The sequence below is a fragment of the Macaca fascicularis genome, chromosome 7, assembly GCF_037993035.2.
Source record: "Macaca fascicularis isolate 582-1 chromosome 7, T2T-MFA8v1.1".
Taxonomy (NCBI): domain Eukaryota; kingdom Metazoa; phylum Chordata; class Mammalia; order Primates; family Cercopithecidae; genus Macaca; species Macaca fascicularis.
The window spans coordinates 42,755,430-42,780,000 of NC_088381.1; the positions used below are offsets into that span (position 1 = coordinate 42,755,430).

Here is a 24,571-nt window from a genome sequence, read left to right on the forward strand (position 1 = left end):
CCCTCTGCCTTCAAGACTAGCTAGAGCCCTTTTCTCTCTGCCACAGCAACTAGCAACATTCCAGAGAGTTGCTGCTCCATCAGCCTGGGTCCTAGGGTGAGGCTGACGAGGAGCAGGCCTTAGCTAGCCCACGGTGGACACCTAATTTGAAGAAGAAATTAAACTTCATTGTTTCAAGCCACTGGGATTTGGACGTTGTCTGTTACTGCAGCAAAACTCAGTACGCTCATAACTCAGTCCTGTATCATCTGGTTTGATATAGCACTAGTATTTTCAAAGAACAGAGCTTCCCAAAATGCCTCAAACTCTACCACATAAGTGAAAGTCTGCTTCTCCAAGACATAAAACTAGCTCCATCTGCAGAGGCAAAAATGCCTCTGTCCTGAAAGAAGGAAGAAAGGGAAGCTTGGAGGGAGGGAGGAAGGCAGGCAGGCACTCTGCCCAGTGATCTCTAGGAAATATTTCATACCTGGTGACCGAAGTGGGCCAGGACTCAGCTGTGGCTGTAGATAATGGAAGCAGAAAGAGGTATGAGTTGGCCTGGGGCGGGTGGGAAGCTCTGGTAAGGATGGTTTCAGGAGGGCTCCCAGATGAGAATGGCAGTTCAAAGGCAGAGGACATTGTATAGCGAGGAGAAAAACAGTGCCCCCCTGCATCTGTATTGAGCCCTGTGCTTTGCAGGACACTCTGGGTCCCTGTTCCATCTCTTGCTCCTTCCACACACAGGGATGGTCCATCCTATGTCACAGCTGCTCCACAGAGGCAAAGGACTGGCCCAAGATTGCACAGCAAGTTGGTGGCTGAGTCAGCCAAGGCTTTCACACCTGGGCCTGCTCCTTGTCAGCCTGCAAGAAACAAGGCTCCCAGAAGGTGACTCTGGAGGGAGGATGACATCCTCCTGCCCCTGCCCAGGCCACAGGTGATGTTCTCATGCAGGATCCAGAGAACTCTCGGCATCCGATGGTTCTCACCAGGTTCTGGTGAAGTTGGAGGTTCTACTGGCCGCTGAGCGATGGGGAGGGAGACGCTGGGGGTCAGGGCTGCAGGCACCAGCTCCTGATTATCCCAGGCTCACAAGCTTCCCATCTGTCCCCCAGTGCCCTGGCGTCATTCTTCACCCTCTCACTACCATGTCTCCCTCTCACAAGCTCCCTCACCCTGGGGTCTCCATTCTCTCATGGGCAAGTGACAAAGCCCAAAGCCCACGTGTGGCCAGTTGGTGCCCCCTCCCTTTCCTCCCATCACGTTAAACAGGAACAGGAGGATGCTGGTAACAGCTGACACCTGCCTCTCCAGATTTCCTATGTTAAAGTCTCAAGCTGCAGCACCTGAGACACGCCCTTATTTGGAGATAGGGTCTTAAAAGGTAATCAAGTTAAAATGAGGTCATTAGAGTGAGCTGTAATCCACTATGACATGTGTGCTCATAACAAGGAAATGTGAAGCCATGGGAAGAACACCATGTGACGATCAGAGTCCTGCTGTTGCAGCCAGGAAACTACCAGAAGCAGGGAGAGAGGCTGAAACAGACCCTTCGCTCAGCCCAGAAGGAAGCAGCCCTGCCAACACCTGGATCTCAGACTTCTGAGCCCCAGAACTGTGAGACAATAAACCCCTGTCGGTGAAGCCGCCCAGCCTGTGGTATTTTGTAACAGCCACCCTAGGCAATCGACACACCCAACCCAGCCACCTGCCCCTCCTGCTGCAGCCCAGGTCTGCCCTCTGGGGTCTGGCCAGCCTCCTCACTGCCCACCTCCATGCCTTTGCTGATGGGGTTCCCTCTCCCACCCACCCCTTGACGGCGTCATTGCATCCCTCAAGATGGAGCTCAACGCCCCATGAAGCAGGTGGCAGCATTCTCTCCTGCCGCGCTCGACTGTCTCTTTCTAGCCTTTTGCACATCCAGTCTCTGGGCTGTTACGGAATGATTTTGCTGAGTGTTAGTCCCGCCTTCCCATCATGAAGGTAGATTCCACAAGGGCAGGGGCTGTTCATATTTCTAACTCTTCTCTTCTATCTTGCAGCACAGCACTGTGGGTGGGCTATAGTAGGTGCTTAATAAATACTGGCTTGAAACACCTTTCTAGTATACCCTGTAGCACACTCTAAGTCCCCTCCTTTGACTAGACTGCAAACTCCTCGAGGGCAGCAACAGTCCATCATCTTTATCTATGCCCCTGCATCTTGGGTAGCAAGAAGTAACAAATACATGCTGCGTGGGTAACGTGAACATGTGGCAGAAATTATTTACCATGCAACAAGGACCCTGTAAGGGTTTCAAGGGATCCATGAACCCAATGAACTTGTGTGCAAAGGACTTCGTGTGTTGGTATGTTTATATAGGTACTATGCGTTTTCCCAGGGACAGGGTCCATAGGCCTCTTTGAGCAACTAAAAGCCAAGACTAAAACAATGTGGAGCACCAATACCATGGAGGAGGGAACTGACATTTACTCAACCCCACTCTGTGCCTGGTGAGTGCAGGTGTTACTACTGCCATTTTACATGAATGAAAATTGAGGTTCAGAGAGGTAAAGCCTTGCCCGGGTTCATGAAGAGACGAGCAAGCCTGTCCAAGCCATCCAAGTGCAAAGACTCTGGAGCCAGACAGCCTGGATTCAAATCCAAGTTCTGCCATTTTCCAGATGTGTGATCTTGGGCAAGTTACATAAGCTCTGTGACTCAGTTTCCCCACCTGTCAAATGAGAGAAATAAGGACACCTACCTCACAGGGCTGCTGGGAGCAGTAGATGGATCAGTGTATGTAAAGTGATCAGAATGGTGCCTGGCATGTGGCGGGTGCTGGGAAGGTGAAGATAAAGAGGAAGAAGCTGGCAGTGGCAGGGCAAGGACCAAACCCAGAACCCTGTGATTCAGTGTCATCACTACCAGCACCCAGGATGCCCCACATCCCATCTCCCCGCCAGAACTCTCCTGTGCCCTCCTAGGAGAAGTCTTCCATTCTAAAAGTGGCTTTTTGAGCTTGAGTTCCTGGTGGACCGTCCTAGGGTCACCTGGCCAGAAGGCAGTGCCCAGTGGTTACATAAGGAGTAGGTCGGAAGGTATAAACTGCCCTTGCCAGTCAGTAAGACTGGGCCTCCTGTGCAATCAGGACACTCAGCACTTCTGCCCTGCTCTTCATTTTCCAAGAGCTTTGCCACCGTTCACTAATGGAAATTAGAAAGGAAATGTGCTCATCCATTCCTGGAGCTCTGTGCTGACATCCAAACTCCCTTCATAATTTCCCTGAGTCCATCACTGTGCCCTGAGCTTGGGCAAGCCGCTTACATCTGTCTCTGAAGCTTTGTGAGTCCCGTGTCCTGCCCCTGGCCTGGTTTCACACTCCATGCAGACAGAGCAGCAGCAGGAAAGCCTTAGTCCTGATCTCGCATCTACACCTGGGTCTCGGTTACCCCATCCCAGGTGAGGTGCTGACCAAGGCCTCGTCCTAGCTCAGTCCTCTGCCCTGCTCCTGAGAAACGGCCTTTTAGGTGAACTGCTTTGTATCTTTCCTACAAAACCATTACTACTGAACCCATTGGAGGGTATATTTTTCATTCATTCTTGTAATGCAATTAGAATTGAGTTTCTCCAGCATTGGGGGAGATGTTAACAACAGTAGGGGAAAATTGTCATTTTATTCCCAACATCAACACACCCACTCTGCCCAAATTTTCCCTCTGGTGCGAACTCTCTCTACCCACTCGAATGGCAAAGAGAATACTAACAAGGAAAATCGCTCTCCAAATGAAGAGACAGAAGCTTTGGGGGTGGAATCTCTTCTCAGTCATTAAATGAGGGCCTCCCGGCTCCTCTGACACGCTCTTGCAGTAGAGGGAACCTTCCAAGGCCCGCTGGAAAGTCCACTGGCCCCAGTTCACTGGGTCAGAGGTAAGTGGGGAAAGAGTCCCTTTGAACCCAACAGGGCCCCTACAATCATTCTCTCAGAGAGGTTAAGTGACTTGCCCAAGCCTCATAGCTAGGAAGCCCAGATCTACAGGCTCCTGCTCCGGGGTGCCTCCACTGCACCACACTGCTCTTCTCCCAGAGGGCCTGCCGCTGCCAGCAACTCAGCTCTTGCCTTTCTTAGGGGACACTAAGGCTTGCGTTTTCTGAGCTGCTCTAGACAAATAGGAAAAGAGGCAATGTTTGTCTTTCATGCACCCACCTCTTCTCCAATGTCCCCCAAATCCTTTTTGGAAATCCTCCTAGCTCCCAGAACCACTCCCTCATGGTCCACCTCACCTTTGCCCCCATCCTTTTCTTACTGTGGTTTTGACATCCAACAACCCAGCCTTCCTTCCTCTCTTTCCCATTTCTACCCATCCAACTGTCCATCTACATACCCATCCATCTCTCCTTCCATCCAGCAAAGCTGCCTTGAGCACCTGTACACCTTAACCCTGTGCCAGGCACCCAGCACTTCTTCTGCCTTGCTCCTCAGAGTGCCCACTCCAGAAGAAGCCACTTCTCCCCTATCCCCCGTCAAGGCCTTGAACTGACGGACTTCCATCCACCCTGTAAGGAGGTTCATCTGATGGCCCAACCCTTGCTACTGAATTTGCACCAAACTCATTATTCCTTCTGAGCACTGGCAGCAGGCAGGGACTTCTGGAGCCGTGTGGCTGAGGACTGCTGCCTAGGGACCATGGATATCAGCCCCACCTCCCCTCCCCTCCTTTCCCCTCCCCTCCTTTCCCCTCTCCTCCCTTTCCCAATGAGGCCAGAACAGCAGCAGCCCCTACGTACGTATGCAGAAGTCTCCGTTCTCATAGTAGCCAGGGCAGCACTGGGACCTCCGCCGGTACATGGTCCGGAGGCCTCTCCGATACGCCGTCTTATAACTGATCCTAAGGCACGAGGGAGAAAGCCACTTGAAAGTATTGAAAATCAATTACTCCTGTTTAGAATGATATTTGTGTTAAGCTATATTGAGGATGCCATTCAATAATTACTTTAAAATGCATGGCGGCTTCAAATATGAAGGAACACAATAAAAAAATCGATAGTGGGATTTGGGCTGTTGTGATGCAGAATGTATTACTAACACGGCACTTACTAAACCTGCTGACTTTTCCCCAGTCACTTCTAAATAGAAGGGCTGCAGAAGATACTTTCTGGAGTGACATTGTGGAGGGCAACCATGAACTTCTCCTGAGTTCCTTAAAACACCCAGATTCTGGGCTTGAGGAGCCCATGCGGTGACCTGGATAGGAGTCAGGCCCTGAGGGTTTCTGTGCCCGCCCCCTCCCACCCCTCTAACAAGCCAGACTGCTCACAGCCCCCTGAGTATTGGTCCCCCCACTGGGAGAACAGAGGCAGAGTCAGCAAAAGGACCCTCTGAGTCCAGCTCAGTCCCAGAAAGTAGATTAATCTCCCCCACGCCAAAATAACACCTCCAGGAGAGGAGCCTCGCACGCCATCCCTGGGAAGGCCCTGAACCGACCCCTCGCCCTGCAAAGGAAGAGGCTGAGGCCCATGGAGCCGCAGCACTGGGAGTCAGACTCGTGGGTTCCAGACCTTATGCTGACACAAGTGTTAAGACTTAGCCCCGTGCCAGAGAGACTATGAGCAACATCTCATTCCGTTCCCTGCGGAGGCACCATTACTATCCCCCTTTATTTTATTTATTTCCCTTTTAGAGCTTTTATTCTTATTTTTTTGTATGTTCCCCTCAACTCCCCACCCTTTGTTTTATGAATAAGAAAACTAAAATTAGTGACGTTAGTGACCAGCACAGCTAATCAGGGTCAGAACCAGGATTCAAACCTAGCTCACTCCAATTTCAAAGCTGCTAGGCTTAACCTACTGCCCTCTACCAGCTTTCACAGGGTAGATTGTGGCTATACAGATGGCCACAGTGAAGGAGTAAGTAAAAAGAAATACTGAATCTTTAGAAGGAAATCAAAATGGGGTATCCATAGGCAAAGCCCCTTCTTCACGTGGAGAGTCAAAGTGGAAGAGATTTGAAGTGGCCACTAGAGGCTAGAGAGAGGAAGTGACCTGCCCAAGGTCATGGAGTGGAACCTGGACCTGACCCCAAGTCCTTGGGCCTTGAAGCCAGACCTCTTTCCACTTTTCCATCAGCACCTAAGTGGAGCTTGCCCTGTGGACTCTTCCTCAGCAGCACAGCAGAGGGTCTGGTCATCAGAGACGTCTATAGGCTGTGTTACATGGAGGGCCAGGACAGCTTGGGAAGAGAGTCCTATAATACAGTCTGGGACAACCTTCCCACACCTTAAAGCCTCCACTTCATAACAAATGACAGTGCAGAACTCTGGGGAAATCTGTGATATTTCGGAATGTCGTAAGTTAAGGTCATTCAACTTTGTCAAAAACCCATAATGGAAGGAAAGCTGGCCTCAAAGCAAAGCTACGTCCCCAGCACAGAAGGCAGCTCCCGGCAGTTTCAGGGGTTGTACAAGCCTCTCAGGTAAAGAATGACTCAGAATCAACTCAGGGGTCATCCAGCCTGTTCTCCCCACCAAACAGGATTACCCCCAAGCCCCCCAGTGCGGGGTGGTCTGGGCTTCATTAAAGCCCCTCAGGAGAGAGTTGCCACCCATTGTTTCTGGCTCACCCATCTTTCTTTGTCCCTGTGCAGGTTGGAAAGGCAAGAGAGGGAAGCAAGGCCAGGTGCCAGGCTGCTCTCAGGGGAAGGATGCTGAATTAAAACATGCCATTCCACCCCAAAGCAGACGGAGGGTGCAGCTGTTAGCATGCACGCTCTAGGTCGTCAGGAAAGCTGCGGGTGACTCAATAATTTAGCAAAAGAATTCATGTTCTAGGAATACAGTCTATTTTAATAAGCAGCCACCACCTTAGTGGTGATGGATGGCAGCCCTAGCCTCAAAGTACCCAAAAGGGCCATGCCTCTGAGCAAACTTGGCTCTCACACTGGGCCTGCCAGGGCTTCAGGAGGAGCAACACTACTATTTCTGCCTCTGCCTTTGACCAGGCCCTCGAGCAGCCAACTCTGGCAAAACTAGTGGGGTGAACGAGAGCATTTAGTCCGACCTCCTCATTCCACAGTCCCACCTCCTCATTCCACAGTCAAATGCTAGAGGAAGGGGATACAGTAATAGCTGAGTAGCCCCTATTGGACCACCTTTCTGCAAATAGCAACTATAAAATCTAGGGGAAAATATACAAAACAACTACCTGAAGGCACTTGAGGGAGGACAAAAGCAGGCGGATACTGGAGGCAAGTGGACATTTGAGAGAAGGGAATGGTGCTGAGAGATTTAGCACAACAATACTCTGGGCAACTAAAATTCAGATAGAAAACACACAACCTTGCTCGTTTGAAGAACCACAGGCCAAGTCCAGGGTGGACCCAGCATACCTCCTGGGTATGCAGGTGGGGAAATCTGTGATATTTGGGAATGTCGTAAGCTAAGGTCATTCAACTCTGTCAAAAACCCATAATGGAAGGAAAGCTGGCCTCAAAGTAAAGCTGCTGCCCCAGCACAGAAGGCAGCTCCCGGCAGTTTCAGGGGTTATATAAGCCTCTCAGGTAAAGAATGACTTGGAATCAACTCAGAGGTCATCCAGCCTGTTCTCCCCATCAAACGGGATTATCCCCAAGCCCCCCAGTGGGAAACCTTAGAAAGGGAGAGCCACAAAGAGGGAGCCCCAAAATCTTTGTAAAAATCCTGCCCAAGTGTCTGACCACTGATTTATCCTTATGGAGGGCATATTCCAAGCAGCCTAGCTAAGGCTCAAAATATTAAATTTTCAGAGTTTGGAATTTGTGTTTAGCCAAGTAACCAGGCCACCAAAACAAACAAACAACAAATTAATATTATCTGGAGGAACATAACAGAATCTGGTCTCTACAACATGTCATTCATAATGCTCAGACTACAATCCAAGATTACTAGGCATATAAAGAAACACACTGGCCAGGCGCAGTGGCTCATGCCTGTAATCCCAGCACTTTGGGAGGCCGAGGCATGGATCACGAGGTCAGGAGTTCGAGACCAGCCTGGCCAATATGGTGAAACCCCATCTCTACTAAAAATACAAAAATTAGAAGGGCGTGGTGGTGGGCGCCTGTAATCCCAGCTACTTGGGAGGCTGAGGCAGGAGAATTTCTTGAACCCGGGAGGCAGAGGTTGCAGTGAGCCGAGATTACGCCACTGCACTCCAGCCTGGGCAAGAGAGTGGGACTCCGTCTAAAAAAAAAAAAAAGAAACACACTACCCATGCAGAAAAAAAAAAAAAAAGCAATCAATGAAGACCAACCCTGAGATGACCCAGATGTTGGAATTAGCAGGTAAGAATTTTAAAGCAGCAAGTGTAGCTCTGCTCAAAGTCTCACAGCCAGTTAGCAGCAAAACCTCAAAGAAAACCAGGACTTTGGCTTCTCAGCACAGAACAAGTTTTCTCATCCATGTTGCTGCCCAGTATGATTCCTGAATTATCCTCAAAGAGGAACTGGGTTCATAGGAGAAAGCAAAGGAGAAATCGGGAATCAATAGATATTCAGCAACTAGCAAAAGGGCCCACCCTGGGGTCTCTCCCTTACTTCCTTATTTATCCTTCAACAGCTAGTCTCTCACCCTTCAAATAGTGTCGCTTCACATGTGGCTAATATGTCACACTTTCCTCCATTTTCCCCTGTATTTTTTCAAAGTAATTTTCACATTCCTGACCTCCCTGGACACTGCAGGGTAGGTAGAACGAGGATTATTAAGGTTTTTTTGTCTTTTTTTTTTTTTTTTTTTTTTTTGAGACAGAGTCTTGCTCTGTCACCCAGGCAGTGGCATGATCTCAGCTCACTGCAAGCTCCGCCTCCCAGGTTCATGCCATTCTCCTGCCTCAGCCTCCCTAGCAGCTGGGACTACAGGCACCCACCACCACGCCTAATTTTTTATAGTTTTAGTAGAGACAGGGTTTCACCGTGTTAGCCGGGATGGTCTCAATCTCCTGACCTTGTGATCCGCTCACCTCAGCCTCCCAAAGTGCTGGGATTATAGGCATGAGCCACCACGCCTGGCCAGATTATTAAGTTTGATGAGTGCACTGGGAAGTGTCTTTCTCAGGGTCATCCCTTAAAGCATGTTGTTTCTTCCTTCCTCTTGCCTTTCCCTGAGTGACATGATAACATATGATCTGCAGGAGGGCTGCAGACAAGGGTGCAGGACTGCCATGTGCAGTTGTTCATGTTGAGCACTGCTAAGGGAAGCCTGGCCAAGGTGCTGTGAGGTTGCTGAATTCTAGCCTGCGCTCCCTTCTTCAAGCTGGATGCCCTGATATGGGGCTACATCTGCTCAGGGCAGGGGACTCTCTTAGGTTGGGTTTTCCCCCAAATGCAGACCCTGAGAAAAGGATTCAAGAACAAGTAGTTTATTTTGGAGGCAATCCTAGGAAGTACTGGTAGGAGGATAGAAAAGTGAGACAGGGAAGTAAAGGCAGCCAATCTACGGTATTATTGAGCAGGTTACTTCTATGGGCAACTGGAGACTTCTAGGATACATGTAGAACGTGGCTAAGAGATGTTTCTGCCATCCCAAGAGTGAGGAAGTTGGGGTAGTTATCTACCAACACCCCATCTCCCCATCCCTGGTTGAGGGATGCCCTCAAAAGCATTAACTCTCCAGCACTTCTGGCCTGTCCTACCCACAAGCTCTTTTGGCCAGAAAGAAGCCATCAGCAGAGCATCTTGGGTGGATGGCTTGGGTGGATGGTTCAGAGTGGAGGCGCATGACAGCATCTGCTCCAATGGCCTTTTTCTATCTTGCACAGAGGCAAGCCCTGAGAGCCCAGTGACTTTTCCCTGCCCCGTCATCTGAGAGAGGTACTCACCGGTGCCTGGTGCACTTGAACCAGTTGAGGATGTCTGTGCATCGTGTGTAATAGATCTGATCGAAGGGGTGTGCATACGATTCCTGGACAGTCACAGCGTAGCTGAGAACCAGATGGGAGATGGGAGCCATGATTAGCACTTGGGAAGTTGAGCTGATATTCCGCGGGGCATCTGAGCCCACAGCCCTGAGGCCAAGCTCCACAGCCAAGTGTCCGGAGGCTCTGACCTCCCCACTCCCAACTATCCTCCCCCTTCCCTGAATGCCCTCATATTCCAGCCTCCCCGACCCCAGGTTGGCCCCAGGACATATCCCTTACGGACCTTTGGCCCAGATCATTTTCTAAAATTCAAGTTCATTTGTTCATTTAACAGAGAATGAATAAAGAAGCAGGGGGTAGTTTTCTTCTATGTGGCTCTGGAAGGCAGAGCCAACAAGTTTAAAAATACTTTATGTGTTTGTTCATATCTTTATGGTTTTCAAAGAGCATGCTTGGAAGCTGGACTTTGCAGCAACTCTGTGAAGTAAGTGGCCCCATTTCATAGAGGAAGAAACTAAGGCTCAGAGAAAAGTGACTTGCCCAGCCCACACTGCAGTATCAATAGGTGCTAACATTTATTGAGCACCCTGTGTCAAGTGTTTTAATACATTTTATTCCTCACAATCTTAGGTAGGCGGAATTGTTCTCACTTTACAGACTAGGAAACTGAGCATCGGGGGCATACGTGGCTTCCACAAGCTCCCCCAGTTACCTTCTACTCTATTCTGCCTCTAGTGTGGCTGGGGGTACATTGAGGATATATCCCTGATAGAAGTGGTTTCTTGTCATCCTGCCTGTTAGCTGTAAACCTGGACCAGCAGGTGGAAGCCACAGGGAAGCAGATCTCAGCTTAACCAAAATAAGCCTTTCTACCTGCCGGCCCCTGGCAGGGGGTTGCATGAAATGGCATTCAAGCCAGGATGCTGAAGTGAGGACTCACATTTCCTAAACAGGCTGGAGAGAGGACCTCAGCTGAGATCTAAGGAATTAATTTCTATGTAGGTTGGTATTATTCAGTGTTTTTCCCAGAAGGCTCACTGACCTGGGCCAGATGGCCGGGTCCAGGCTGTAAAAGCACGTCTGCCTCGCCTGAGGAAACTGCATTGGTTAACTTGCAAGGGGGCTGGGCAGGCCAGCTCCCCAAGTGGGTCCACAGTAGGCTCTCTGATGCCTGGAAAGTCAAAGGTCTGGCATCCAGAAGGAGGAGGCCAGAAGCAGTCAACAATGCTCAGAGGCCTGGATGGTGGGAAATTCTGTTTCTCTGAAGCACTGGGGATGTAAGGAGGGCTCTTGGTGTGCCCCCACTAGCTGGCATACCTGAGATGTGCCTCAGAGGCACACATCTAGGAAAAAACAGCCCAAACCCTGTTTTATCTCCAGGCTTGGGGAAACTGAAGCAACTCGCCCCTCACCCCGGCCACCCAGAGTTCTCTTCCAACTCTGGGATCGCATGATTCTTTGCTCTAACACATCTCCTGAATACCTCACTCAGAGCAAGAGGATGAATGGGGAGCGTGCATGGGCCCTGGAATCCAAACATGGCAGCAGGAGAAGGGGCAAGTTTGAAGCCTGTTGCCTGTTAGCAGCATGCCCTTAGATGTGTTATTTGACTCATATAAGCCTCTGTTTCCTCACCTGTAAGTCTAACCAGGTTGTGTGGTTATTGTGAGGATTAAAAGAGGGCAGTAATATTTTCTATCTCTCAGGGCAGTGGGAAAATAAAACAAGATACACTATACATATAACATGCTTAAACAGTAAGTGTTTAATAGATGTTGACAGGCAATGATTCACCTCTCGTGCTAGGCACCGAGGGATCTTTCCTCCCTGACCAATGTTGGGGAGAGAAGGAGCAAGACCAGCACACAGAATGGATTCCCCACCTTTGTTATGCACTTGGGGGTCCAGCCTCCCTTTTCGGCCGTAACATAGACCTTGGATGCCCAGAGAGAAGCTCAGCAGGGGGCTGGAGGGGGCAGTCACGGGGCAGGGACTGGGCTCTGCAGGATGCCCTGGGCTGAACGAGTCTGGCAACGATGCCTTGTACCAACTCCAGGTTCTCTGACCTGAAGTGTGTGCCCCTGGTTTCATGGCTGGGTGGCTTAACACTGCTCATTTGCCAACATGCTAATGAGGGGCCAGATTAATCTTGGAGAGCCAGGCTTTACTAGCCGGGAGAGGTTGTTACACTGGGTTTTATGGTGGAGGGGCATAATTAATGAGGAGCCGCCAGAAGCACTAATCCAGCTGAGAAATTCTCCCTAAGCGATCTCCAGGGACCATGGTGTGTTTCGGGAACAACACAGGCTAGATCCATCCACACATAACTTACAACGGAGCTCAGCTGGAAAGACTGAGAAGAAGAAAGCACCTGGTGTCACCAGGCATCACCCACAGGGCTTCCCCCTTGGGGCCGGAGAAGCCCAGAGAGTCCCCAGACCTCATTCTAGCTGTTAGGTTTCACTCCTTGTCTTCCTATCTGGGCTGTAACCTTGGCTGATAGCCTAAGAAGCCTGAAATGCCAGCTCAGTTCGGCTCAGTTCAGAATATTTTCACATTCCAAATGTATTCATGTTGGGCAGGTGTAGAAAATTAGTGAGTACAAATGGGGCTCAGACAGAGAGAGAAGTCAGAGGGGGCCCTCCCTGTGGGGGACGCTCCCTGGAAGAGAGGGACTCCAGATAGAGCCACTGGGGCAGGCAGAGGTGAGCAGCTGCAAAGGAGGCACTCAAGAGGCTGTGATGCAGCACAGACAGTAGCAGGAAGCAGCTGTGTCTTAACAGGACCAGAGGGATGAAAGGGGTCCTCTGAGGCTGGAGTCCAAAACCCACAGAATAACGTGGGGCTCTTCCCAATACCTCTCTGACCCACCGGGAAATAAAGGTTTAAATTCACCAAAGCCAGAATGGGCAAGGGGCCTGAGTAACCTCAGAATCACGTAGAATGCTTATGAAAAATGCACTATTGAATCAGCATCTCGGGGATAGGCCCCAGGAGACTTTTTCATATGCACCTCCCATGAGTCTGATGTGCACTAAAGTCCATGATAACCAGTTCCTGCAAAGCCACAGTTGTCAACAAGAAAAGACAGCAACTGACACTTGTGGTCCTCAAAGCACTTTCGTGGAACTGCTGCCCTTGGTCCTCCAATGAGCCTGTGAGGCAAGGATAATGCTTCTCCCCACTTTACAGAGGTGGAAGTAGGCGCAGAGCCGTTCAGAGACCTCCCCAGAGTCACACAGCTTATAGGTGGAAAAATCCAGATCGGAATGAACTGAGGTCTTCTCATCACGGATCTTGTTTTCTTCCCACTTCACCAAAAACGGGCACACCACAGTACTGCCTTTTGCTCCATCCTCAACTTTGTTGGGACGCCACACACAGGATCTGGTCCCCATGGATCACACAAGTGCAGACACTGTCCCTCTGTCCCCCAGCTGATCCTTCCTGACCCGCAAGTGTCCAGGCTACCCCAGAGCCAGGTCCTGCCTGGCTGAGGTGCCTTTCTCCGCCCTAGGGCTGGGCTATCCACCCTCATGGGCATGAAGCATTGACCCCCTCCAAGTCCCCCACTTTTCTTCCTCTACCATTCACTTCTCCCATAGGGCCCTCATCTTAATTTTATTCATTTGATTTATTAACATCTAAGTGGCAGAGTCGTCCTGGTCAGCATGGCCAATCAATTCCAGGGTTTAATTCGGTTTTTCCTGATTGGGTCTCTGGTCACTATCTTTCTGCTCACCAAAATCAATACTTTAACCTTGTGTTTCAAAGTCAGGCCATCTGCAGGGACCCGGCCTGTTCCCCCAGGACCTAGTGCCGCAGCTGGAATGCAGCCTGCTCTTCCACTGCAGCCTCGGCCGCCCTCCCCCAGCAACACCCAGCTCCCACCGGACCAGAAGTAATAGGACCCCCTCACCCGTCCTCCTCAAGGCAGGCTGCTGGGGCCACATATCCAAGCTGCCACGTGGCTGCCAGTCCTGGGAGACCAGGAAAGGCATCACAGCATCAGAGAGCATGCCACCTGGGACCATGGTCTGCATCTCCCCACTTACTGCACCCTATCTGGCTGTGGACAGGGGCTGAGCCCCTCTGGGTCTCTACTTTCTCATCTGTGCAATGGCTGGGAAGCGCCAATGCAGGGGGGGTAGGACAGTGCGTCGTAACTGCAGTTCATGTAAGTTGCCTCCACCCTGACCTTCCAGACAGAATCTATACTGCTCTGTCCTGTCTCTCCGCATCTGGGCCATCTCCCCAGCCAGGTTGCAGACCCTTAGAAGGCAGCTCCCGGATCTCCTGACTGCCTCTGTCCCTTACTGCCATGCCCAGGGCGATCCCCCAGAGAGTGCCTGGCCATCTGAGGCCCACGCCTTACCTCTCCCAGTGGCTGCACACGTTGGGGTCCTCAGGGTTCAGGGCAAGGGTGGCTTGCAGGAAGGAGAAGGCAACGAGCCCCGTCAGGGAGAGCGCCATCGCGGACCCTGCACGGGAGAACAAAGGAGGCTGCGTCTGTGATCAGACCGTGTTCCTGGCATCTACTTAGTTTCCCATCGTCGTGGGTAATGAGCATTTGATATTGCACATTGCAGGGTTTGACTAACACCGTAACAGTTCACCGGTTCTGAGTAACAGGAGAGTGGGAAGCCTGAGTCAGGGAAAAGTCCAAATTCCAGGCCAGGGGTTCTGAACGTTTTCTGACTCGGGGACTGCTCTGAGAATCCAGGGAAAGGTATAGATGCTCTCCCCAGAAAAATGCCCACAAGTGCAAAATTGGCTATAATTGCAGGGTGTCCTCAGGCCCCCGGGCCCATCCTTGGACCCAGGGACCCCAGATCTGAACTGCTTTAAAGGGAATGCCCTCCCCGTTCCCTTATCCCTCATCATTGACATTCTTTGCCCGTCTACTTCCTTTCCCTACTCCCTCCTGCCAAGAAGAAAGGGAAAAAAGATGTCTGGTGTGGACCTGGGGGTGAATGAGCCAAGAAAACCCTGAACTCTCGGCCCACAAGCCACGGAAGACTGGCCCTTGCTTCTTCTGTCTCCTGTGGGGTGTCAGCTACTTCTGCCCAGAGTGATGCAGTCATCACATGCCATTCCCACTGTGGGATGCTGGGCCTAGACCACCTGGTAAGGGACCATAAGGAATCAGTTTGCAGACTTTGATCCAGGCCCCTGAGGTGGCAGCTATGGCAGGTATGTGCCTACATGGGATGCCAACTCCTTTGCTTCACTAAACTAGGGATCCCCAACAAGGGGCTCCTCACAGAGGGCAGACAACCTTTCCAGTGGGAGTGGCTGAAATGCCTCCTGAGGTTCCTTTCTGTCCGGGCACTCCAGGACTCTGTGTTCCTCCTGCCTCAGAGAACTTCTGTTCCAAGGGTTGTAACCTGCTGGGTCGCTGACCTTGAAGGGTGCGGAGGAGCTGGAAATCATGAGCACCCAAACATCATCTGTAGGCTGAATGAACGCTGTGACTCAGAAAGATGGAACTATTTTTCATGTGTATGTAGATGCTATCATGATTTATTTAAAAGCTTTACTGAATTCAGAGTAGCTTTTCTTCTTAATCAGCAACACTAAAAATTGCAACTTCTAATAACTGGGGGTGGGGGTGTTATAGAAAATATTTTGACATTGGAAAGGGGTCGCAGGCTTGAAATGGTTGGGGATCTATCCCACTGGGCCCTGAGTTCGCAGATGAGGAAGCGCTCACCCTACTTAGGAGAACAGATAAAAGCCGGCATGTATTTTGCACACACCCCCATTTGTACCCTCAGGGAAGCTAAATGGAGTGCTCTTCTGAAAGGTTAAACATTCTCCTCCCCTCCACAATAATTTCCTTGTTAAACTCTTTCTCAGCAGCTCCTTCAAAGATAAACAAATTGTCACAAATTCTGTATAACCGTGGGGGTCTAAATTAATGATTAATGAGGTGTTTCTATTTGAGATCTGGAAACCATCTGACTGAAATGCAGATTTAGCCAGATTTCAAATGAATGCATTCTGAAAATCAGAAAGAGAGGAGCGATTCTGGTGTTTCTGTTCCATGTGCAGAGTCCAGGAGTATGCAAAGCACAAGTAGCTGCTCAGAGCTCCCCACCCACTCCCCCCAGCCCACTCCCCCATCCCCAGAGACCCAATCAGCGCCTCAGAAGTCTCCACACAAACTGGAGTCTGTGCAACACCAGGGCTGCAGAGCTCAGCGATCATTTCAATTCATTCTCCTCTGGGAGATTCAACCTAGAGCGGAGAAAGAGCCTGCCTAGGACATGGCATTGACATATGCGGAGAGTCAAAAGTGGAACAAGCATCTTCTTCCAAGTGGGGTTTGGGCCAATCAGGCATCAAATAAAGAAATAAAAAATGGGACACAGAGCTCCAGAAGGCATGGAGTCTGAATGCCAGCTGTAGGGGATGCCCTGCCTTGTCTTAATTCTCTCTGTGGCCTTGACTCATTACTTGGGCCACTCCTATAATCTCCGGCATTCTCCCGAGAGAACCTCCTGACAGCGTCTTCAAACTCATTACACCAAGAGTATCAAAAGATGAGGCCACCTGGATAAGAGAAGATTGTTTCTCTGCTCCCTTTTGACCCATGTGTTGGGAGAGAGAGGTAACTTGGATCACTGCTGTAATCTGTGAGATTTTAAAATCCTCATGGAGAGAGAGAGAGAGAAAAGAACGAAAAGAAGGAAGGAAGGAAGGAAGGAAGGAAGGAAGGAAGGAAGGAGAAAGGAAGGAAGGAAGGAAGGAGAAAGGAAGGGGGGAAGAAAGAAAGAAAAGAAAAAAGAAGAAAAGAAAGAAAGAAAGAGAGAGAGAGGGAGGGAGGGAGGGAGGAAGGAAGGAAGGAAGGAAGGAAGGAAGGAAGGAAGGAAGGAAGGAAAGAAGAAAGGAAGGAAGGAAGGAAGGAAGGAAGGAAGGAAGGAAGGAAGGAAGGGAATTCTCCTTGTCTCACTTCACTCAGGCGCAGTGAAGAAAGGAACCGTCACTACATGGGGGCAACTCATCCCCATTAACTTTAATGGGACTTTCCTGGGATCTCTCTGAGGACAGATCCCAAAGACATATGCTTATGAGATGACTGAGGGAAAATCAATCCTGCTGCAGTGGTTATTAGGCCGACTCCATTTGGAGTGACAGAGGTTAACATATTGGGCACCATCTGATTTAGGGCATTAATAATTAAATAAGAAAATGCCCCTGGTTTCACTTCAGGGGAAGAGTCCATGTAAATAGATCTGCTGGTTCTCTTCCCTCTGGTCCAGCTCTCTACATATTAGAGAGCAGAGGAAGTTGCAGAGGTGGAAAATTTTCTTTCCTTATTGGGCACCATGGCTGCTTTACCCCTGATGGACTGGGCAGGGGGGATAAAGGGAAGAAAAGTGCCCAGGAGGCGTACCTCTCACACCTGCAGACATGGTGTTGTCAGCCCACGTGGCCACCCACAGGCCACAGCCCAAACTGAGCATTCTTGGCGCACCACCTGCCCTGGCCTGGGCCGTGCAAAATGCCATCAGCTGCAGTGCACTTGAAGATGCTCAAAGCCGCAAGGGATTAAGTCCCACTGGGGGCGCTGTGAAAGCCTTTGTGGAGTGGGTGGGACTTGGACTGGATGGCATGTGCAAAGGTGGAGGTTAGAGAAAGGGCATTTCTGGGGCAGGTCCACCCAAGCAGTGCGTGGAGGCAGGAATGTGCAGGAACTTTGGAGGAACCAGACAGCAGAGAGCTTGCACTGCAGTGCAGTGGTGGGCAGCATGGGCACCTCTGGAAGGCATTCTCTACATCTGGGTTCTGTGGAACACTAGCCCTAGGAGACACTGATAGAAATCTCTCAGATGAATGTCTCCAAGGGTGAATGTCTCCAAGCTTGGGAAATGCTGCTTGCTATGTCCCCATCCTAAATATTCAGTCTAAGCATTTTAGCATAGCTTAGACTCTGAGAAGACCCAAAATAAAGAGACCATTTGGCTTTTTGTTTCACCCAATATTTCCCATGGAACTCTTTCTAGTGACACAGCTCTAAGAGTGGCGTTCCTGATGATAGCGGCTTAGGAAACTCTGCTCCCCTCCCTCAACGCCAAGTCTCAAGAAAGTCCTGGTGCATGTCAAGCTGTGCCCTGAGAGTCTGCATGCACTTGTTTATTCTAACACCCAAGAGCCTCCTATGCCTGGCACCTGGTGTTAAAGGAAAATGCCATCAGGTAGATTAAGGGACACTGGCATCATAGCAAAGGATCCCTCCTCCTGTCCAGGGCTTCTGCTCCAGCCTGGGTTGGCTTTGCTGGCTGAGCAGGTCTTAGAGATGGCAGTATCCTCTGGAGGCCCCTGCCTCTGCCTGGGACCCTGCCATCACTAGCACCAGCACCTATGGAGGCGTCTCTGTCTCCGTGGCAGCACACATCTGGCCAGACACTAATTGCTCACATTAGCCAAGATGCATAAATTGGGGCAGAGGGCAGACAGACAGATGGCCTCAGCCCTAGGATCAGCTGTTACGACCTCAAGGTCCATCTGTGCAAAAATCATACCCCACCTGTTTCACTTCCACCACTGGCTTCATCCTCCTGACTGTGCCTAAATCTTGGATGCTGGAGCCTGGCTCATGTGCCTGCAGCCTGCTCTCTGTCCATCCCAGTCCATATTCCCGTGATCCTTTGCTTCTCAACATATTTGCACTGGCAGCAGGAGTGCCAGCAGTCAGACACTATTTTGTGGGCCCAGGGAAGTTCCCACTCCCACAACAAAGGGGATCTATTATAGTGGCTGTTTAGAATGCTGTGCTGAGGAAGTGGGGCTGAGTGGGAAAGCATGCCAGGATTGATTAGTAATGTCTGTCTTGAACGCTGGGGAGGGACAACACAGGTGCCATGCATTGTGCCTATACTGCTAAACAGGTGTTACCACTTTGGAAATTTCTCCCCTCCTATATTTACCACTTAGATATGGCCTTGGCTGTTCCCTCTGGACCCTAGGACCTAAGGATTATTTCCTTCCCCTCGTACCATGCCACTAGAACATATACTTGATGAGGGCAGGGGTTTCCATCTGTTGTGTTCACGGCTATGTCCCCAGCTCCAAGAGCATTGCCTGCACATGCAGGGGCTCAACATCTTTGTCAATTGACTACTGACTCTACAGCCAACCTCCACCCCAACCTCTCAACCATCCCAAGCCTCAGCATCAGCCACATTGCTTGTGTCTGGCCTGAGAGAGGACATCAAAGATCCATCCCAACAGCAGGTCACACCGCACAAGGCATTCCGTGTTGTGTTAACATTGCACTTGCAGAGACACCAATCTGGTGGCATCAGATACTGTACAGTAGGCGCCCAGGACATCCTGAGAGCAATTCAAAGACTCCTGCCTGGACCACCTCATCAGCACCAGTGCATGTCTGCTCCCCACACTAGCACAAGGCAGGCATTGAAGCCCAGGCAATAGTTCAAGCTGCAGTTGGGGACTGGGTGTTCCAGACGCCTCATGAAAAGGCGCTTTCAGGTCTGAGAAGCAGCAGAAGCAAACCCCAAACTGGAGCTGATAAAGCAAATGCCTCACATTTCCCCCCGGCATGTGGATGGAGAGAGAGCTTTCTATCTTCTATTTACAGAAGATACACACACACTTCTCTACTTTTTTCTGAATAAAACAAAAAGCCAAGTTTGCACACAATGGGGCAAATGCCAAGGTTATCGCCCCGTCTAGTGGCCTTCCTCTTCCTCTGCCCCGGCTCTCTCAGCTGGCTCCCAGTCCCCAACCCTCTCCATTTACTGGCCTTGCTAGGGCCTGATTAGTGCAAGATGAAAAGAGGAGTTGGATCAGCCCTCATAATTAAGAAGCTTCGTCCTTTGCCTTGATGAAGTCTCCTGCCCTGCAGCAGTCCCACCAGGGGTTGGGTTTATGTTGAATGCTTTCTAATCTTCCTGTACTTAAAAAAAAAAAAAGTTTTAAAAATAAATCCACAGCTCTTAATCTCCAAAAGAGTGATTCCCTGACTGCAGGAGCACAGCAAAAATTCTCAGTGCCAATGTGGAGTCCCTGCCAGGTGCCTGCCCCCTGGGATAAATCAGAGGGGATTGGAGTCACCTCCAGAGACAAGTTAAATGTACCCCTCCAAGTCCCTGCTCCACCACCCTGATAAATTCTGCTTTCTGCTTGCCTGGGAAGCCTCGGGCTACAAATCCTGAAAATGGTACCATGAGGGTTGCAGCCACCATTCATCAGGGTCAAGAGACTGTCCTGTCCCCTGCACTCTCAAGCCCAGCAGAGAGCGAGTGGCCCTGACATCAGTCAGGCCCGGAGAGAAATCACAGCCTATCCTGGAGCAGAGCGGTAGAAACCGCCAAACTAATAAAGCACCAGCCTCCCTTCCACAACAGGCGCAGCCTCTGAATTCTGGGCCCCCAAACTGCCTCCTGCCTGCCCTGACTCCCAAGCAGGCAGCATCTGCAGCCCCAGCCTCCAGCCCCTCTGAAGATGAAGGGAGAAAACTTATCTATGTTCTTAGGCCATTCCATTTCTCACAAAGCAATTATCTCCATCTTTCCATTTCTTTGCAAATCAGGACACATTCAGCTGACCAACCTGGATGCTTGCCTGGCCCCTCCCCACCCACAACCTGCCCACTCCTGGCCTTCTCAACCGCCCTCTCCCACCTCCTCCCAGGGCTATGGAGTTCTCATAACTGTAGGTATCCCTCATGCCCTGCATTAAATCATGGCGACATCCACAAAACCTCTGAAGACAAGTCAGCCTCCCAGGGCCCTTCAGCTCCATGGGGATTTGTCTCCATCCCTGCCCCCTTAAAGAAAACATTCCTTAAACAACAAGGTGCAGCCACAGGGGCCCAGGGGGGAGAAGGGCGCAGAGGGAGGGAGTCCTAGAGAATCCCTGGAAGGCCAAGCCTCTCACGGGAGCTGAACTGTGAGGATGATGGGCTGGACAGCAAGCCACATGGTGTCAGAACTGGCACCGAGACAAACCTGGGAGCAGAAAGGGTCCAACACCTCATCTCCCAGAAGGGGAAATTGTTCCCTGAAAGGGAGGTGACTTGCTCAAGGACACACAAAAACTTGGTTGCAGTCTTCATGTGAAGGGAATGGTAGAGTCCACCCGACCTGGGTTTGAATCCTGCCCTTGCCTTCCTGGCTGCATAACCCAGTGGAGTTGTTTACCTGCTCCAGGGCTGAGTGTTTCACGTCTTGCACATCAAGGAAGACCAACTTCAAGGGCTGTTAAGATAGTACATGAGAATGCAGGTAACGCGATTGGCCTAAGGTCTGGCACATAGATGGTACCCAATGAACTATTAGTTTCCTTCCCATCCACATCCTTCACCTCAAAGACTCTTCTAACTCTGTAATTTTAGAGTTTCTAAGGAACTGGAAGAAAAAAAAGACCTTGATAGAAAAATCCTCTGCTGTAGAATCTAGGCATGGCTGTATGTTTTGGGGGACTCCTGGATCAGTCTTAACTGTACAATTATCAAGACAGATCTCATCTTTCATCCATCCCTTCAGCAAACATTTATTGAATGCTCACCAGCCACTGTGACACAGAGGAGACTCAGGCAGGGCCCTGCCCCAAGTCCCTGAACACTTGCTGGAGGGGAGGTGGGAATGGCTAGGAGAGGGTAGTAGATCCAGGATGTGGCTTAGCACCAAGGCCTCTCCCTGCAGGAAGCCTCTGGCCAGTGTGATGGGAAATCAGAGGCCTTTGTAGGAATTGATGCTAATGTCCCAGCAGGTCCCCTGCATGTTGAGTCTGGCCCATCTCCATTCTAGATGCCTCTGGATCCACTCTTGATCAGGGCCGCCTCTGAAGGGAGAGAGAACCTTTCACAAGCTCACCCAGCCTCCCAACTCCCTCCTGTCGGGGCTCAGAAAGCCATACTTCCCCTACCCTTGGGTCTCCACTATTGAATTCAAAGTCAGTACCGGTTCCTCTATGCCTCCTAAGTCACTACCTTGCTGTGTGACCCAGGAAAGGTTGCTTAACCTCTCTGAGTTTCACTCTGCTGGTGCACAGGGTGGGAGTCAGACTACATTATCTCTTGGACCCTTCTAACTCTGTAAGCTTACCTACGAAGTATCTCCCTTCCCTGCCCTTCCCTTCCTCATCTTCTCCTCCCTCTTCACCCCTGCACTTCAGGTTTGCGCCATCTCCCAGCTGCAGGGAGATAATGCAGGGGAGGCAGCAGAATTGAATTCTAGTCTTTGATCCTGGAAAACTCATTTAACTGCCCTGAGCCTCCTTTTCCTCTTTTACAAATAGGAAGGATGAGAGAACAACAGTTCCTTGCGAGGATTAAACAGATAATGCAGGTGGTGCCCTGCAAACTGCAGCCCAGTGGTGAAACGCGGAGATTAGTATTGTTGGGATGGTCGGGACCCTTAGTTGCTGCTCACCTCTCTGTCTAATCTTCAGCACCCTTTGAAGATGGGCGTCTTTCGTGTGCTGCGTTCCAGCCAAGAGCCCACACTAGGACAGGATCTCTCCCACCACACCTCAGGAGCCACCTCTCCCCAGTCACTAGACCCCCTGAGTCTGGGGATAAACAGAAGAGCCTGGCTGTCAGCCCACAGACATGGGCATCAGACAAGGGTAGCCTCTCCAGGTTTCCTTAGAGAACCTTCCCAACTGACCTAGGCCAGGGGATTCTGAAGCCAGAAACCAATTGTCTCAAAGTTTGAAGTGCCCTACACGTGTTCTAAAAAGAAGGTTGTCAATATAGGTAAACATGTTTTGACATATATCTTTAACCCAGCATTCCATTTCTGCAATTTCGTGTTTAAAACCTGGCCAGGGCCAAAGACAGGTTCAAGAATGTTTGTTGCATTCTCTTGATAAAGAGATATTTGAGCCGGGCACAGTGGCTCAGGCCTGTAATCCCAGCACTTTGGGAGGCCAAGGCAGGCAGATCACTTGAGATCAGGAGTTTGAGACCAGCCTGGGCAACATAGTGAGATTCCCGTCCCCACAAACAATAACAAAAAAAAAAAAAAAAAAAAAAAAGCCAGGCATGGTGGTCTGTGCATGTAGTCCTAGCTACTAGGGAGGCTGAGGTGGGAGGATCGCTTGAGGCCAGGAGGTTGAGGCTGCAGTGAGATGTGAGCATCCTACTGCATTCCAGCCTGGGTGACAGCCAGACTCTGTCTCCAAAAAAAAAAAAAAAGAGAGAGAGAGAGAGAGATGCTTGCTGCAGCACTGAAGCAACCTAAATGCTCATGAATGGGGCCTTTGATAATAAATTCCACCCTGTCTATATAACAAACTATTATGCAATCATTAAAAATACTGATGTGGAAAAGTATGGAAGCCCATACACCAGGGCATTAATAATATTGGTCATCTTCTTGGAAAGGGATGGAAGACTTGTGCTTTCTAAGTCAAACATTTTTGTTATATTAGTGTTTCTTACAATGAGCATTATCATCACTATAGTCAGAAAAGCAAAGATATTTTAAGACTAATATGTGTAAGTTCACCGACATGGAAAGATGACCCTAAAGTCTTATTATGTGAAAAATGCAGGTTACCAAGCAGCATGAACATTATGATCACATGTATATAAACTGCGTGTGCATGGGCATACGGTGTGTGTGCGGACAGCGAGGGGGCAAGGACAGAAAGATGCTCAGAGGGTGTTAAAAATGTTAACAAAAATGTCTGGATAACGACATTTTAGGTGACTTTCTTTCTTTCTTTCTTTTTTTTTTTTTTTTTGAGACTGCGTCTCTGTTACCCAGGCTGGAGTGTGGTGGCACCGTCACAGCTCACTGCAGTTGTGACCTCCCTGGGCTTACGAGATCCTCCCACCTCAGCCTTCCGAGTAGCTGGGACCACAAGCTCACACTACCACAACTGGCTTTTTTTTTTTTTTTTTTTTTTTTTTTTTTGTAGAGACAAGGTCTCACTGTTGCCCAGACTGGTCTGGAGCTCCTAGACTCAAGTGATCCTCCAGCCTCAGCCTCCCAAAGTGCTGGGATTACAGGCATGAACCACCAGGCCTAACCAACTTACTTTCTTCTCTATACATTTTCAGTATTTTTAAACACCAGCCAGGCATGGTGATGCATCCCTGCAGTCCCAGCTACTCAGGAGGCTGAGGCAAGAGGATCTCTTAATCCTCAGAGTTTGAGGCTAGAGTGAGCTATGATTGTGCCACTGGGTGAGATCCAACCTATGTGAGACAGCAGGATCCTGTCTTAAAAATACATTTGTTTTAACCACCATAAAGCCACCTTCATTTTGAAAACAGAAAAGGGAGGGCCCTATGGGCAACTCCTCCACAGCTTACCCTCCTCCAGGCCCAGATTCTCCCCCTGTGCTTCTTGGGGCACATTTTCCCAAAGAGCAGGGGTGCACAGAGGGCTTGAGCCCTAAGCCTGCTACCCCTAGGGACACAGGCCACTTGGGGGAGCCTCCCAGGCAGCCTTGAAGCCATCTGGCTGCGGCGAGATTGCCATCATGATGGTGTGGCATGTGTCCACGCTGTGATGGTGTACTCATGCTATGATGAAAAACATTATACCGTTTCAAAGACCCAAAATGATCTCATGACACAGAAAAGTAGATGGATAATGTAAGATTTTGTCAGCTCTATTCAGAATAATAAATGAGTCAGGTATTCAAATTTTTAAAGCAATTTATTGAGGCCCTTTGTCCATGACACTGGTAACTTCTGGCTTGCAGCCCGGTCGGGTCACGGCCGGCACTTCACCTC

At 50.1% G+C, this 24,571-nt stretch overlaps 1 protein-coding gene across 46 annotated transcripts in view; it reads right to left on the reverse strand.

Annotated features, from left to right (window-relative positions):
• The window catches only part of MEGF11 (multiple EGF like domains 11), a 391,182-nt gene that overhangs the window by 237,618 nt on the left and 128,993 nt on the right, over positions 1–24,571 (reverse strand). For 45 of the 46 annotated variants that reach the window (XR_012415082.1, XR_012415083.1, XR_012415084.1 and 42 more), the window contains exons 2-4: positions 14,225–14,330; positions 9,811–9,912; positions 4,750–4,850 (exon numbers count right to left, since the gene is read on the reverse strand). Coding sequence is in view for 37 of the 46 variants with exons in the window: in XM_073996090.1 (XP_073852191.1) it covers positions 4,750–4,850; positions 9,811–9,912; positions 14,225–14,322 (301 nt within the window). In the remaining 9 variants the exon portion in view is untranslated. Of the gene's footprint in view, positions 1–4,749; positions 4,851–9,810; positions 9,913–14,224; positions 14,331–24,571 lie in introns of those variants that run through there. The other variant, XM_045397368.3, reaches the window with a different exon arrangement.